An 18049-nucleotide genomic window follows, 5' to 3' on the forward strand; every position below is an offset into this window, starting at 1 on the left:
ATACAATAATCATTTCTAACTTTATTGGTTTAAAATACAGAATAAAACAACACTATCCTTCATTGTAATTGACTTACGATGAATACATATTAAAATATTAATGTATTAACACGCACACCTACTCCAGCGAAATGTTATGTTACTTCACTCCTTTCCAAAATATATTAACTTGATTAATATAATATACAATACATAAGAGCCGGCCGCTAAAAATTGCACCTAATATAACGAACAGGGAAAACATCGAAATCACGAAGTTTATTTTACTTATATTACCACATTTGACCGTAATGGTATAAGTTTTGGCCGGCAGACCCATCACTTGGCTTCAAATATAAATAAGTAAGAACACATATTTTTAAACGAAATAATTGCTACATTTAAACATTAAAAGGTAAATATTAAAGAAATAAAGATTATTTGTAGGTATTATATAAATATTATCATTCCACACATTCTGTAAGCTAGTGTACTCTGGCTTATTTTTTTCGTATAAAAAGTTTAACTCAAACCCTTATAGGTTTCAGTATAATATTTACTATATTATGTTATGGACTATGAAGTTCATTGAACACTTTACACGGACAGAGACACAAAACTATTGTACTGTGCAATGTTGCGTTTCAGGATGTCAGCACACAGCCCCAACACGCGTTCAAACCTGCAACAATCACGAATGTAAAACTTACTATGTATTAAAGTTGACAATGAACGGGCAGGCCGGAGCGAATAATGAATGAATGAATGAATAGTGAATGTCAATCACTACATTTTGCAAATAAATAGTACATTACATCAGAGGCCGGGAAAATGAGGATTTCCGGCCAAGTGGGTATATACCGGATAGGGATACGAGGCCGGGAATCCGTTTTCACGCCGAGGCATGTATAGTGCTTTTCTCAAACATAGAATGAAATAAATAAAAAATGCTCTAAAGGACAATATTTTATAAAAAAAAGTTACTTTGCAGGCCTAGGCCTAAAAAATAATATGAAATCCCTTTACAGTCCTCTCGAGTTGTTGCGCCCAAAAAGCGATACTTCCCAGCCCATTTTAAGGAACGTAAAGACAATATTTCATTGCATGTTTGAGAAAAATCTTTATCTTCGTATAGAAAGACGTCTTCACAGATCACCTCAATGGAACATTCAAGCCAAGTCACTACTGATTTCCGTAGGAATTCAGTACGGGAACACAATCGCTCGATCCAGTCGTGTCGACGTTAACAACCAACAAGCAGGGATATACATAAATCATAACTCTACATTATCCTCGATTAAGTTTTATCCTTGCGATAATTCGGAAGGTCTGGGCTGTCGGTCTAATAGCAGTGTAGTGGTGGTACCTGGCGCGGTCGAGCTTGACGCACTTGAGCGGGCCGGCGGCGCGCACGGTGGCGGCGCGCGGGCGGTCGAGCAGCAGCGCGATCTCGCCGAAGTAGTCGGACGGGCCCAGGCGCCCCACCTCCACCGCCGCGCCCTCCGCCTGCCCGCTGCGCTGCTGCAGCACCACCGCCGTGCCTGCGATATTGAACAACGTTAGAGGTCATACGCAGGGCCGGATTAAGGGTAGAGTGAGTGGAGCGGCCGCTCTAGGCGCCACATGGTAAGAGGGCGCCAAAATCGAGAATGTGGAAAAATCCATACAAAAAAATTATACGTTGCGTGGGCGCGCACATATCACAAAATGGCGAGAAGAGTCGGGAATGAATCCAGCTATTGAAAATCTAGATTTGTAATTCAGATTAAGTGGAAAGTTGCACCACATTGCCAACATATACCAACACTCAGGGTGCTGTTGCTAGGGCGCCGTAATTGGAGGATTCTCCCTTGACGAACCACATTGTTGTGCGGCCGAACGACAAAGTTACGTCGCTATCCAAATGCAAACATATGAGCCTATCCGTTAGTCCAAAGCGGAGTTCCTCATAAAGCCAAAGGCGCGAAACGTCTCAGAGAGGCGCAACTTTGTGTGTCACAGGAGAAGATGAGCGAACTTCAAAGCACTAAGACCCCAAATGGCACTTAGTGGCAAAATACCGAAATGGGCATCCCGACGGTGACGATAGAGTCCGCAGTTAATCTCTTAATTAACTCTTAGTATTACAAAAATAATAGTATTAGTATTATAAAAAAATACTAGGCCTAAAAGTCGGGAACATAGGCGCCCTGTGAAGTCAAAATACCCCAAAATATGCCAAAGACGCAGCTCTGCAGGAGATCAAAGCTTCAAAGTTCGCAGATTCCCCGCTAGCGGGTTGAGTCTTAATAAATTGCGTCAATAGGAACAAAAATCGCGCTCGCTTCGCTCGCGCTCACAACTTATATCAGTTCTCTTTTAGTTAGGAAAAATTCTTCGGTCGCGTTTTCATTTCGAGTCTGCTTTCCTGACTTGGCCACTATAGTACTCCATTTTGTTTGTTATTTTATGTAGGTACATGATATCCACGTTCAGCCCCACGTAACTATACTAGGGTTCGACTGAGAAAGTTCAACCCTTTGTCCCTTTCGTACTCTGTATGATGAATTCTTAGTATGAAAAAAATTTACGGCATTACTTAGTATGAAAAAAATTTCGTAGTGAAAATTCTTGTCAAGGGCGCCGAAACTCAAACTCGCTCTACCCTGATCGGCGGCACGGGCCGGCGCTAGTCATACGCTATACCGCGCGCGCGTTTAGACAATAAATAAACCTGGACGTGAACATGATACCTACCTACAGATGTAGTGAGAAAAGATTTGCTTTCGTGTTGTTACGGAAACGTACGAACGTGTCATGCTATTTCAGTCGGTCTCAGTACAAGATGTACTGATATTGACTGAACTAGCATGACCACAGATGTCATATATACCATAGATCAAGCAAACGTATCTACTTAGCGTGTCAAATCAACTCAGTGAAATCCACTGAATTGTCCGTCTTTAATCGCAGCTTGCAGCTTTCGGGCATCAATTTTTGTAAGTTGAAGTCAATCAAAACATAAAAAATGCCTCGTTACGTGATATTCAATTGCAACAACACAAAAATTATGAACAATCAAGAGCCTGAGACATATTTAAAATTACAGGCAAGAAACAACTTCAGTACAAAATTTGACACGCTCGGCCCCTATACAAATAGATGAACTTGTTTCTTCTATATAAATAAAGTTCTGTGAGCATGACAAATACGAAGTTTCCGGAATAAGGACGGCGATATCGTGGAACGAACATTAAAAATAAAAAATAAAATACAGCCGAATTGAGAACCACAAATCATTGAGATTTGGGGCGGCGGATAAAAATACGAAGGAAACCCTTTTCACACTACATCTGTAAGCATATTTACAAATAATACGGAAAAAATATTTCCATACCAAACTTCCTTGAAGCTTCTCCTTTCTAATCATCAACAACAACAGTAGCCGCTGACTTTTCTAGCTAACCGCTAATTTTTGGAACTATCAAACACCTCCTGCCCGCAACGTCCAATACCTAAGTATCACCAACCGGTTGGAATGTTGCAGTTCGTCGTTTTCACCCGCCGTATGCCGAGCGCGGTCTGAGCAACCACAGCCTACGATTTTCAAACCAAGCCGTCCGCGGTTGACTAGCTCGAGCGTGCTTAATTAATTACCTTCGACAATAATATAGAAGTCGTCGCCGGGCTCGCCCTGCCGCACGATAGTCTCGCCGTCTGTGAACGACACGGGCTCGAGCGCGTCCGCCACCGTCAGCCGCTCCCATTTCTCTAAGCTTTCTGAAATGCGAGAGAATAATAATTATAGATCGATCGGTGAACAAATAATAGATATTATAAGTATGCTAATAAATAATAATGTGTCAACAACATATATTTTCAATTTGGATTTTTCAAAACATAGACGCATGCTGCAAACATTTGATATTACATATTATTGTTAAACACCATTCAAACATTCTTCCTGAGTGAACTAGTGCTATTGCACAGCAAAAAAAAAAATACAAAAGGCGAACTTAATACCAGAAGGCATTCTGTACCAGCTAACCTTTGGGCCAAACAGAGATCTATAAGAGCTTAATGGATGATGGAGCCCATGAGGATGCGGCGGTAGGAGTCGCGGTCGAGCCCCACAGCTCGTCACGTGTCATGCGGTTACCTAGTATGGAGACGCGGGACAGGAACTCGTCGTACATCTTGCGTTTGCGGATGGTGGAGCCCATGAAGATGCGGCGGTAGGAGTCGCGGTCGAGCCCCACAGCTCGTCACGTGTCATGCGGTTACCTAGTATGGAGACGCGGGACAGGAACTCGTCGTACATCTTGCGCTTGCGGATGGTGGAGCCCATGAGGATGCGGCGGTAGGAGTCGCGGTCGAGCCCCACAGCTCGTCACGTGTCATGCGGTTACCTAGTATGGAGACGCGGGACAGGAACTCGTCGTACATCTTGCGCTTGCGGATGGTGGAGCCCATGAGGATGCGGCGGTAGGAGTCGCGGTCGAGCCCCACAGCTCGTTACGTGTCATGCGGTTACCTAGTATGGAGACGCGGGACAGGAACTCGTCGTACATCTTGCGCTTGCGGATGGTGGAGCCCATGAGGATGCGGCGGTAGGAGTCGCGGTCGAGCCCCACAGCTCGTCACGTGTCATGCGGTTACCTAGTATGGAGACGCGGGACAGGAACTCGTCGTACATCTTGCGCTTGCGGATGGTGGAGCCCATGAGGATGCGGCGGTAGGAGTCGCGGTCGAGCCCCCACAGCTTGAGCGCGGTGCGCGCGCGGACGGTGGCGGCGCGCGGCGTGCCGTAGATGAGCGCCAGCTCGCCGAAGCTGCCGCCCTCACCGATGCTAGTCACTGGCTCGCCGTTCACTAGCACCTATAACGGGGCAATAAATAAATAAATAAATATTATAGGACATTCTTACACAGATTGACTGAGGCCCACGGTAAGCTCAAGAAGGCTTGTGTTGTGGGTACTCAGACAACGATATATATAATATATAAATACTTATATACATAGAAAACATCCATGACCCAGGAACAAATATCTGTGCTCATCACACAAATAAATGCCCTTACCGGGATTCGAACCCGGGACCGCGGCGCAGCAGGCAGGTTCACTACCGACTGCGCCAGACCGGTCGTCGAAATGCAATCATAACCCCAGGTCTAAATAAAGAAAATCCTCTGAAATCGTTCAAAGTGTTTTGTGATGGGTTACCTTTTTTGTTTAAATTGTTTATTTCAAAACGTATCCTGAATTTAGCAACTAGGTATAAACAATCTAAAGCCTCATACACGTCAGACAGATACCACCCAGGCACCCACCCACTTCAACTTCGCTAGAGTGTTATAGAAGTTATCCTCAGTGTACCTAACAGCCAAGCACAAGCTGGGGCAAGTGAGCTCTTATAAAATGATATTTTGATACTATTTGATTGCAGTTTGTAAACCCTATCAGAGAAAATAATACCCACCTCAACTTCGCCCGAGTGTATAATATAGAAGTTGTCCCCCTCGTCCCCCTGTCGTATGACGGTCTCGCCGGGGAGGAACTGGACAGGAAACATGGCGTCGAACATGTCCGCCCGCTCCGACTCGTCCAGGTGAGTGAACAGCACGTTGGAAGCGATGGCACGGGACAGAGCACCCATAGTCTTGTAGTCTTTTGGCACCACCTGGAGAATAAGGACATAAAAAAAAAATTTCTAGTATTAACTTTATCGATTCTTAACACTGAAGAATTTGACAACATTACTAATGTAGGTATAACTTACAGTGTCCAGTCCATGAAGGTTAAAATTAAACTGTAATCGGTTTCATCTTTGGCAGTCAATAGCACTAGTAAGTTAAGTTAGGACTTTGGTAATTTATTTTAACAAAAACTTTACGTGAAGCTTTTGTCGTATATTTGAAGGTAAATAGTAATAGTGGACATTGAGTCGAGTTGAAACAGAGCTAAGTTGAACCTACGTCAAATTTGCGCTATTAACCTAAGGCTAAATTGGTCTTTAGATCAGCACCCTAACATTTACACCTATAAATATCATGTTTCTATCTACCTCTGTTTCAACTCACCTTGGTGTTTCATACACACATATATACTCAGGAATTCCTAAGACTAAATAAATCTCAATTGATCTATCAATCTAAAATAAGATGTTACAAATTACAACATTGTTTACTACGAGCAATATTTAACTCCTAGACAATGGCTTCCAAGCTATAAATGTTTCGGCAACAACGCGTCACGACGTCAATCATGTGCTGACATAATAAAACTACTAATGGATACTATCTACCATACAAGGATAGGTACTGATATCGCGACAGCCATTAGTATCTCGCAATAGTGGTCCAATTCAAATACAATAGGCTCATAATATGTAATATTAATTATGGACCTATGTAATGCTTATATTAGTTATAATTAACATAATTAGAATAGAATATACTTTATTTAACATCAAATTGGACAAATAGAAGATAGATACACACATAACAAACTAGATGCTAAATGGGATCCCAGTGAGCCATATATAAATTATTATAAATAGGTAGTTTTATGAAATAATAAAACAAGATCAAAATATGTGAAAAATGGGCGAAATGGGCATTTTTTATGACAATGACTTCATTTTAATGAATAACAAGGAAAAATAAAGTAACTATATGTTAACAATATAAAAGTAAATAAACGCAATAAGGAAAAGAGTTGGTAATAACTGTTCCATCCAGACTCATAATTGTGTCGCTTAACTTCAAACTTGGGTAAATCCATTCTGCTTTAAGGTTGAATATATAAAAAATATATTTATTTATTATTTATTTATTTATTTATTATTTATTTATTACAAAAATATAATATGATCTGAAAGATAATCAACCTTATAGCAGAATGGATTTACTCAGTTTTGAAATTGCTTAACTGACACACTTTTTAGGGTTCCATAGTCAACTAGAAACCCTTATAGTTTCGCCATGTCTATCTGTCCGTCCGTCCGTCCGCGGATAATCTCAGTGACCATTAGCACTAGAAAGCTGAAATTTGGTGCCAATATGTATATCAATCACGCCGACAAAGTGCAAAAATAAAAAGTGGAAAAAGGTGTTTTATTAATCACAAAAGTAGAACTTTATAAAGTCTTTCTAGGAAAATTATTTTGAACATGATAGGTTGAACAGAACAACACGTCGTGGCACGACACGATCTTGGCCGGTTTTCATGATAAAAATGTTGAGTTAACTGTTATTGTGAAGGTTGAATATGCAATCGACTCATGCTTGACCAAATTTAAGTTTGGAACCTCAGTTGTCTATGTGCAGACTTTTGAGTTTTCAAACGACACTCTTTTGACAGGACTCATGATGTAAACATGTTTGTGTAAATATATATTAATAAATTATAAATAAATAACGTTGGGATAATCCAAAGTGCCTTCCTATTGTTCCAAGGACCTCCTGTGGGAATTACCACAGGTTATGGCCCAGACGCGACGTTAAGGAACATTGTATTTAAAGCTAGGAAGTGTTTGTATTTTTTCAGCATTATTTAGTCAGCTTTCGTACGGCGAGAATAACGTTAGCAACCACAGTTGTTGACAACATAACCTTAGCAACGAGAGTAACATCATAGTTAAAGGAAAACCGTAAGTAAATTACATCATGGACAGCAAGGACAACATAAAGACTTTGAAATTAAATACGAATTATTCTAATTGGAGAAAACTAGCTAAATTATTTCTGGATGCAAAAGGAATTGGAGCTGATGATAAAGGTAAAGACGCAAAAGCTAAATACTATATTTTAAATTCAATAGATGAAAATATTTTACATTATGTGATTAATTGCTCAACCACAAAGGATATTTTTGAAAAATTAGATATTGTATTCAATTACAAAGTGGAAAAAGACAGTCACCTCAGAGTTATAGAATTTTATAACTACAAATTTACTGGAGATATACTTCAAGATATTAGCAAATTGCAAAATATGTGTTTTGAACTAGAATCTACCGCAAATAAAATAAATGATGACATGCTTATACAAAAGATTTTGACCATTTTACCTTCAACATTAAATTACTTCAGGACTGTATGGGAGGTAACTCCGAAGTCTGACCAAACCATACATACTTTGATCGAACGAATTCAAAAAGAACTTAAGCTTGTTGATAATAATTATTCAATTGTAGTCAATTCTGATATAAATCACCAAACAGAGGAAGCAATGAAAAGCAATGAAAGAATTTGTTTTAATTGTAACCAACAAGGGCATATTGCGAGATTCTGTAATAATAAAAAATGCACAATATGCAATAAAAGTGGCCACACTTCCAGTGAATGTTTTTCTACAAAGGTATGTAGGAAATGTAACAGGAAGGGACACATTGAAAAATTTTGTCGCACTTTTAGTTTGGTGAGTGAACAACAGAAGCATACAACTAGTATTAGAGCCATTATTGATTCGGGTGCATCCTCTCACATGTTCTATAATAATGATGTCATTAACTCCACAGAAAATGTAAATGTAGAAATAAGATGTGCTAATGCAGAGAACCTCGTCGCACAAGCCATAGGTACAGTAAAAACAAATGGTTTTGAACTGGAAGATGTACTACATGTTCCTGCAATTTCTAGAAACCTGATATCTGTAAGTTCAATCACTGATCATGCAGCTTCTGTACTCTTCGTTGGAAACAAGGTAACTGTAAAGAAATATAATCGCATTATTCTTACGGGATATAAAACTATATAGAAACGGTCTTTATGAAACAGAATTTTCTGCTAACACTGTTCGCGAGGTTTTGCTTTCTGAGAACGCCGATATTTGGCATCGTCGGCTAGGTCACGTATCGGATGTGCCGCGTCTAGCTAAACTGGTGAACGGTATCAAAATTGGGGGGGAACATAAAGAAAACTTTTGTGAAATATGCATTAAAGCAAAAATGACTAGAAAACCTTTCAAAAATAATAGAATTAAAGCAAAATTTCCTTTAGAAATTATCCATACGGACATTTGCGGTCCGATAGAAATTCCCACTTGGGATAATAAAAAATATTTTATTACTTTTTTGGATGACTTTACACATTTTTGTGTTGTCTACTTAATTACTTTTAAAAGTGAAGCCTTTGATAAAATAAAACAGTTTGTGACTTTAGCGGAGAACCATTTCAATACAAAAGTTAAGAAAATCAGATGCGACAACGGAAAAGAATACTCGAACAATAACCTAATGTCTTGGTGCAGCTCTAAGGGCATAATTATGGATCTAACAATACCCTACACTCCTCAATTAAATGGAAAAGCAGAGCGATTAAATAGAACCTTGTTAGAACGAACGAGAGCATTAATATTCGATGGTCGAGTTCCAAATTATCTATGGGGTGAAGCTCTTATAACTGCAAGTTTCTTAATCAATAGAAGTCCTACCGAAGGCAAAGACAAAACTCCAGCAGAGATGTGGTTTGGCATCAAACCTGATGTATCACATGTAAGACGTTTTGGTTCAACAACTTATTATAAAATAAACTCTGGTGTACGAAAGCTAGATGTCAGATGCAAAAGGGAATCCTGATTGGCTATATCAGGAATGGTTACAAAATATGGGTGGATGAAACAAAAACAATTGTAAGAGCGAGGGATGTAAGAATAAATGAAGATGAGCAAGGTATATATACAAATGAAGAAAATGATGAAAGTATTAGAGGTCTTTGGACAATCAACGAAGAAACTGAAGAGACAGTTAGGGAAGGCACAACACAAAATGAAGATCAAATAAACAGGCAGGAAGAAAATCAGGTCAGAAGAGTCAACAGTAATGAAGGTCGAGAAGGAGATACATTAAGAAGAATTGAAACAAGTAGCAATGGAGAGGAGGGTCGAGACGGAGGTACATCAAGAAGAGTTGGAGGAAGTAGTAATATAGAGAAGAGTCGAGAAGGTGATATGTTAAAAATAAAAGTAAGAAGTAGAAATGCAGAGAATGTTCGAGAAGGTGTTATTCATTTAAGAAGATTAGGAAGCGAAACAAGTGAAGATGAAACAAAAGATGAAACAAAAGAAGATGAAACAAAAGAAGATGAAACAAAAGATGAAACAAAAGAAGGTGAAACAAAAGAAGATGAAACAAATGAAAGCGAAACAAATGAAGGCGAAATAAATGATGGCGAAACAAATGAAGGTGAAATAAATGAAGGCGAAACAAATGAAGATAAAACAAAAGACAATGAAATAGAAACAATTGAAGAAGAAGAAAATAATGAAGTATTTTATGATGGGAATGAAGAATTTTTTGATAATGAAGAAGTTGAAAATCGAGTTGGAAGTATTGAAAATCAAAATATTGATAGTGATGTTAATCAAAATAGAAGAGTTCAACCTGCTAGAGACCGCAGATTACCTGATAGATATAAAGATTATTTAATGAATTATGATACTGAAGCTTCAATGTTAACTTACGAGGAGGCAATAGAATCAAAAGAAAAGGATAAATGGAAAAAGGCAATAAAAGAAGAAATTAAATCACTTGAAGAAAATAAGACGTGGTCATTTGTGGATGAACAGGAAGCAAAAGGAAGAAAATTAGTTACTAGCAAGTGGATTTTTACAATAAAGTCTGATGGCAGATATAAAGCCAGACTAGTTGCAAGAGGCTTTCAACAAAAGTACAAAATAGATTATGACGAGACGTACAGTCCGGTAGTTAATAGTACGTCTTTAAGAATCTTACTGTCTATTGCAGCGGCAAAAGGGTTAAAAATAAAACAGTTTGATGTGAAGACAGCCTTTTTACATGGAGACTTGAAAGAATGTATATACATGAAGGTACCCAAAGGCTATAGCAACAAAGAAGGCAAAGTATGCAAACTAAACAAGAGCTTATACGGTCTGAAACAAGCTCCACTAATGTGGAATATTAAGTTTACAGAGTTCTTAATAAAGATGGGGTTCAAGCAGATGAAACTTGATCAATGCATTTTTGTTATGGAGGGTGAAAGGAAGATTATTCTTGCGGTATATGTCGATGATGGATTAGTTCTTGGAGAGAAAGAAGAAGATCTAGTGTACATAATAGAAAGAATTAGAAAGGCTTTTGAACTAAGAGTCTTAGATGAAGTCACCAATTACATTGGTTTGGACATTAAGCAAGATGAAAATGGGATTAAAATTTTTCAGAAAACATACAGTGAGAAAATCATTAAGAAATTTAACCTAAACAATGCCAAGGAATGTAAATGTCCAACAATTCTGATAGAACAGCATCCGTCAGTAAAGGTTGATACTAAGTCTCATGAACTTTACCGAGAGATGATAGGGTCATTGTTATATCTTTCGAATAAAACGCGACCAGACATTAGTTTTCAAGTGGGTTATTGTTCGAGGCATCAAAATTCTCCAAATTTAAATGATTTGAATAATGCTAAGACAATTTTGCGATTCCTGAAAGGCTCAACAGAAAAAGGGATTCACTTTAATAAAGATGATAAAGTACTCAGGGGTTATTGTGATTCGGATTTCGCGGGAGATCCAGACACTAGGCGCAGCACTTCTGGTTTTGTGATTTGGCTGAATGGTGGACCAGTGGCATGGAGCTCAAGAAAACAATCAGTAGTCGCACTGAGCAGCACAGAAGCAGAATTCATAGCAGCAGCAGAATGTTGTAAAGAACTACTATTCATAAGGGATCTGATTTTTGAGATAACCAAGGAAAAACTAGAAGTTGAGATGAGAGTAGATAATCAATCTGCAATTTGGCTTATGAAAAAAGGAATCATGGGGAGAAGAAGCAAACACATAGACGTAAAATACTATTACCTAAAAGAGAAAATTGACGAAAATCAGATTACAGTTAAATACTGTCCGACGGGATCACAGCTGGCTGATATACTAACTAAAAGTTTACCGGCTGTAAAGTTTGAAAAATGTCAACGAAGATTAGTGTTTTAGTGATATTGTGGCTAAAATGAGTCATTGAGTGTAGTATAAGTGCGGGCTAAAGTGAACGTTAATTATTTTTCGGCTCATGTCGGGGTTTGTTTATAATTATCGTAGTATGTAAGTTTTTTATAGGGTGTGTAAAAATAATACAGGAATGTGTATTGAAAGAAAACTTAAGGATTCTGGAAACATGAAATAAAGTTAGAATTAAGGGGGTGCTTAATAATGATTCACTTAAGGGGGTGTAAGTGTACTAATGGTAAGTGAATCAATATAAAAGTAACCAACAAACCAACTTGAAAAAAGAGTAAAACCACACATTCATTTAATAGTCATTATTTACACAGTGTTCTGAAGTTATCCTTAAGTATTTTTTCTAAATTTTATTTATTCCAAACATTATTATAATTTTTAGTATTTTAGTATTTGTTTAGAGAAGGGGAGGGTAAGTAAATTTTATATCGATGTATTTGGCAATTAGTAATGATGTATCGAGCGGTGGAGAATAAAGATAAGTATGAGTCGAGAAGTGGAATAAATAAGGGAGATAGATGTAGTTAATTTATATATTAGTAGTGATGTATCGAGTGGGAGAATAAAAGATAAATATGAAGCGAGAAGTAGAATAATTAACTGTTTATTTATATATTTGTAGCGATGTATCGAGTGGGAGAATAAAGAATAATATGAGGCGAGAAGCTGAATAATTAACTACTTATTTATATATTAGTAGTGATGTGTCGATTAGTGGGAGTTTATATTATATGAGAGTACATGTAGATATGTACTAATTAATATTTGATGATAATGTTTTTTGAAACCTTTTGTTTTTTGGTAAACTAATGTGATGAAAGTTTTTGAAATATTGTTCTGGAAATGAGATTGTGGCCTTTTAAATAAAAGTTGTAAAGTATTAGATAAAAGTTGTAAAGTATGTACTAACGCTTCAAGCAGAGTCGATTGAGGGGGTGTGTTATTGTGAAGGTTGAATATGCAATCGACTCATGCTTGACCAAATTTAAGTTTGGAACCTCAGTTGTCTATGTGCAGACTTTTGAGTTTTCAAAGACACTCTTTTGACAGGACTCATGATGTAAACATGTTTGTGTAAATATATATTAATAAATTATAAATAAATAACGTTCGGATAATCCAAAGTGCCTTCCTATTGTTCCAAGGACCTCCTGTGGGAATTACCACATTAACAATTACAATTAAATTAATTATGTTTACACACAAGTATTTTAGCTGATCAAAAGAAACTAAACAATAAATACAATAATATAACTGGAGATCTTTCTATCCTAGGTAAAATAATGGTATAGAAAGCATAAACTGACCTTTTTAACATAACTAGTAACATCTTCCTCTGTCATGGGCTCCGCACTGATACCGCCGCGTCGCCGAGGCGGCTGCCCGCCCGGCACCGGTAGTGGCGACAGCTCCCCATCTGCTTCACCTTCAGACGCAGCCGCAGCTGCTGCCGCTGCTTTCACTTGCTCCTGAATGTAAAAAATTCTACTGTTTAGTAAACAATAACTCACATCACCCAATTATGTTTGTCAATAATCAGCTGGCAAACAAAATACTTAATTATAATAGTAGGATGAAGAACTACATCAGTACAGTTTAAAAAAAAGTAATAATACATACAGCCATGTTGCACAAGTTAAATGTAACATTTAACAAACTTGGTTTAAAATTTTATCATGCAAGTTATATTTTCCTCAAAATCATCAACAATGTAGAGCAAACTTCATGATTCACTTATTTAGTTTTGGTTTACATTGGTTCATGCAACACACTAATTTAATTAACACATTGCTCCACCAGTGAGAATATGATAAAGGAAACATTATAGGCCAAATTGAACTGTTCAAATGAGTGTTTCCAAATTACCTGAATTTTCTAACATACAGATACATATGCAAACAATACTACAAAATTAAATGTTATTGTCTTTTGGTAGGTGGTACTTTATGCCACTCAAAAGGTGTGTTCAGTTGTTCACATAAAGGAAGAATTGAAAGAATACTTTCAAGTTTCAATCTATCTAATATTTCTGTTGCCTGCAATATTGTCTTCATGGAATGATGACAATGATTAACTATCATTTATTTTGTCCTGCCTCGGGTCTCTATCTTCATCAATCCTAATTGTAAAGTAATTATGTTCAGTGGTTTATTCATGACAAAGTATACTGACATACTGAGTTACTTTCATATTTATAACATTATTATTTTTTCATTTCTAATTCAATTTCTTAACTTGATGTGCCATGCATCGAGCTACTGCTATCAAAATAAACATCATAACAGAACTAATTTATCATCCACTAAAGCAGATTACTCGTTATCATATTCTCTTTAACCCTAATCTTGTCATTCTTATCAGAGTTTGTGACATTTGTTGATAAAAATCTTGGTATAAACAAAACTCAAAAAAGGAAAAAAAATAACCAAAATGTTGTACTTTTTTTAATTAATGACTAGTTTAGTGAGGCCACTCATTGACTTACAATAAAACATTTCGACTGAGACGTAGAAGTCTTTAATTTTATCAGCTAAAGCTGTATAAATAAGAAAAATGTAGCATGTTCCAGGTAAACACCAAATCGACTTACCCGTTCCAATTTTTGAAAATATTGTCTGAGAAATGTTACCGGATTTTCTGGCTTATTTACACAAAGCTGTACAATACAGTCTTTTAATAACAATTGAATATTATGGCTTTGAATGTAACTTTCACATTCGTGTAAACAGTGATCTTCCTCCATTTCTGGAATTAGCTATCCATAAAATATGATTCATAAAATAAAAATAGTTCACAGCATAGTCAACAAATCTGAATTATATCGAATGTTTTATACAAATACAACAAGGTTTCTTCATTCTTCGATCGAAATTATGAAATTGATGAAATTGAAAGTGAAAATCAGAAATGTCAAAAAAATGTCAGCCAGTTATTTCCCACAGATAACTATATAAATAATACTGTAGGGGTGTAATAATATTTATAGTTTACAAATCACAATAACCTAGACTTTGACAGTGTACTCATGCCTTATGTGAAAGCGAGAAGCAAAATCTCTTTCTCGCTCTCTTAAGCTAGGAACATACTACGCGGACGTCCGTCGTATCGACCGCGACCGCGACCGATCAGTGTGCACGGAACAAAACATCCAGCGAGCCAGCCAGATTTCGATCGGACGTCCATGCGCTCAAGGCCACGTCCACGTCCGTCGACCGATAGTTTGCACGGTTGAAGCTAGGAACACACTACGCGGACGTCCGTCGTGAATCGACCGCGGACGGGAATCTGGACAATGAAATTACACATAACCGTGCAAACTATCGGTCGACGGACGTGGACGTGGCCTTGAGCGCGTGGACGTCCGATCGAAATCTGGCTCGCCGGATGTTTTGTTCCGTGCACACTGATCGGTCGCGGTCGCGGTCGTTTTACGACGGACGTCCGTGTAGTATGTTCCTAGCTTAAAGCTCGGAACACACTACGCGGACGTCCGATTTCGATCGGACGTCCGTGCGCTCAAGGCCACGTCCGCGTCCGTCGACCGATAGTTTGCACGGTTATGTGTATTTCCATTGTCCAGATTCCCGTCCGCGTAGTGTGTTCCTAGCTTAAAGCTAGGAACACACTACGCGGACGTCCGTCGTAAATCGACCGCGGACGGGAATCTGGACAATGGAAATACACATAACCGTGCAAACTATCGGTCGACGGACGCGGACGTGGCCTTGAGCGCACGGACGTCCGATCGAAATCTGGCTCTCTGGATGTTTTGTTCCGTGCACACTGATAGGTCGCGGTCGCGGTCGTTTTACGACGGACGTCCGCGTAGTGTGTTCCGAGCTTTACGACGGACGTCCGCGTTGTATGTTCCTAGCTATATGTGTATTTCCATTGTCCAGATTCCCGTCCGCGGTCGATTTACGACGGACGTCCGCGTAGTATGTTCCTAGCTTTTTATTTAACAAAACATCCAGAGAGCCAGATTTCGATCGGACGTCCGTGCGCTCAAGGCCACGTCCGCGTCCGTCGACCGATAGTTTGCACGGTTAAGCTAGGAACACACTACGCGGACGTCCGTCGTAAATCGACCGCGGACGGGAATCTGGACAATGGAAATACACATAACCGTGCAAACTATCGGTCGACGGACGCGGACGTGGCCTTGAGCGCACGGACGTCCGATCGAAATCTGGCTCTCTGGATGTTTTGTTCCGTGCACACTGATAGGTCGCGGTCGCGGTCGTTTTACGACGGACGTCCGCGTAGTATGTTCCTAGCTTTATGTGTATTTCCATTGTCCAGATTCCCGTCCGCGGTCGATTTACGACGGACGTCCGCGTAGTGTGTTCCTAGCTATATGTGTATTTCCATTGTCCAGATTCCCGTCCGCGGTCGATTTACGACGGACGTCCGCGTAGTATGTTCCTAGCTTTTTATTTAGTCTATGGTTAGTTTGCGGATTTGACTGTTTGCTGCTGTCGTTGCAGCGTACTTTATCTGTGGTTACATCAAAAATGGAAGCTGCGGGCACTGACGCCGGCGCTAAAAATCATTTGCAAAATGCTTTATCCGAGTCAGAAATCGCAAATTTGCCCGCAGCTGTCGCGGATAAAATTAACACATACATTGACCAAAAGTTTGAAGAATACTTAACCTCCAAGGCACTCCATGAAACCAGTAAATCACAAATAGGTGAGTACCCGGTGTGTTTTCTGCTTTTCAGTCGTTTTTCTGCATTCAATAATAATGAGAATAAATCTACGCGCTATGAGGTTTTATGTATGAACGAAACTATTATTCTCATGGTTGCACTGATCAGAGTTAAAAATGATACATTGTAATATTTTACAAGTAGGGTAGGGTTAACTTTTCAATTCTTCAGTTATAAATTGTCTTTGTTTCCCAATAATTCCGTCGCATTGTGGTAATACGTACTTAGTTTCAGTGTACCTACGTCCAGTCTGTTTGGTTCTTAAGTACATCAAAGTGTTATTTCTAGAAATAACTCAATACTAAATACCATACTACATTATTCATACAACTTTATATTAAAAGTACTGCATGAACACCAAATAAATGTGCATAAATATTTAGTAATATTTTTAATGAACATTATGATATCATTTGGAATGTGTGTAAACACAGGTTGCTGATGCTTGAGATTTTCAACATTGATATTCATCCATTCTGCATCAACTGTTGGTACTTTCCATGACTTAGGGTTACTGTGCTTTTTTAGTCCATTAGGTATAATTTTAACATTAAACTTTTTCTGCTCTTATTCATATCTTTATGTCTAAAAAATTACTTTCTAAATAACATTTATATCTCAATATCATATTACAGATTTATTCATTATTGTCTATTTCCATATGTGACTGAAAATAAATCTATGTGGATGCAAACTAGCACAATGACCCTGTTACTTGGCGTCTGAGCAGTTTATGAGTGCCCACCAGGCGGGTTCTTGGTTGCAACACCTTAAATCAACAAATAGAATATGATTGATATTGGATAGGAATGGAATCAATAGGATAGAACACACAATACAATACAAATACTCTTTATTGTACAGCTTGATAAAATACAACAATACAAAATAAAGATGCACAAACAAAGGTAAACAAAGGCAGTCTTATCGCAAAAGAGTGATTTCTTCTAGACAACCTTAAGGTAGCAGAAATTGATAAATTTACATTAAGTCAGTAGGTGTCAGCAAAATCAAAGAGATAAAATTATCACACAATACAAAACAGACTAAAAATATTCACACACCCTGTTTTTACATGAAAATCTTTAAACACCAAATACATTTCCATACAATTGGTGCTTAGAGATTTGATTTAAAACTTTTCCTCACTGCAGCGCAGGATCTGGCAGCTCTAAAAGATCCACTCGCGTTAAATTCGGAAATTTCGGAATATTCCATACAAACTTCCACTGCCCATTTTAGAAAAGTCATGGTTAGAATCAGACAAAAGGTAGCCTATGTCACTCTTCGTCCCTTCAACTATCTCTACTTAAAAAATAAAACCGCCTTCAAAAATAAGCGCGTTACAAAACACGGAGAAACTAAAAAGCAAAAAATAAAACCGCCAATAAGCGCGTTACAAAA

At 38.2% G+C, this 18049-nt stretch overlaps 2 protein-coding genes across 2 annotated transcripts in view; one reads left to right on the forward strand and one right to left on the reverse strand.

Annotated features, from left to right (window-relative positions):
• Positions 1–8: 8 nt before the first annotated feature.
• Positions 9–14843, reverse strand: LOC125231764 (cAMP-dependent protein kinase type I regulatory subunit). The gene is made up of 7 exons (XM_048137335.1): positions 14525–14843; positions 13242–13403; positions 5439–5639; positions 4618–4837; positions 3616–3738; positions 1346–1520; positions 9–661 (listed from the first exon to the last, which is right to left on the reverse strand). Exons 1-7 carry the CDS (start codon positions 14675–14677, stop codon positions 577–579), a joined length of 1119 nt encoding a protein of 372 aa, XP_047993292.1. The 5' UTR covers positions 14678–14843; the 3' UTR covers positions 9–576.
• Positions 14844–16426: 1583 nt separating this feature from the next.
• Positions 16427–18049, forward strand: part of LOC125231642 (nucleoprotein TPR-like) — a 35036-nt gene continuing 33413 nt past the window's right edge. Inside the window, 1 exon segment of the mRNA XM_048137124.1 lies at positions 16427–16626. Coding sequence (XP_047993081.1) covers positions 16449–16626 — 178 coding nt within the window. The 5' untranslated portion in view covers positions 16427–16448.

This window comes from Leguminivora glycinivorella, chromosome 12 (genome assembly GCF_023078275.1).
Source record: "Leguminivora glycinivorella isolate SPB_JAAS2020 chromosome 12, LegGlyc_1.1, whole genome shotgun sequence".
NCBI lineage: Eukaryota > Metazoa > Arthropoda > Insecta > Lepidoptera > Tortricidae > Leguminivora > Leguminivora glycinivorella.

Coding starts and splice junctions, on each gene's coding strand:
- LOC125231764 (XM_048137335.1), bottom strand. CDS start 14,677: ATGGAGGAAGATCACTGTTTACACGAATGTGAAAGTTACATTCAAAGC. Junction 4,838..5,438: donor TACACTCGGGCGAAGTTGAG/GTGGGTATTATT, acceptor GCCCCGTTATAG/GTGCTAGTGAACGGCGAGCC. Junction 3,739..4,617: donor GTCCCGCGTCTCCATACTAG/GTAACCGCATGA, acceptor CTCGCATTTCAG/AAAGCTTAGAGAAATGGGAG.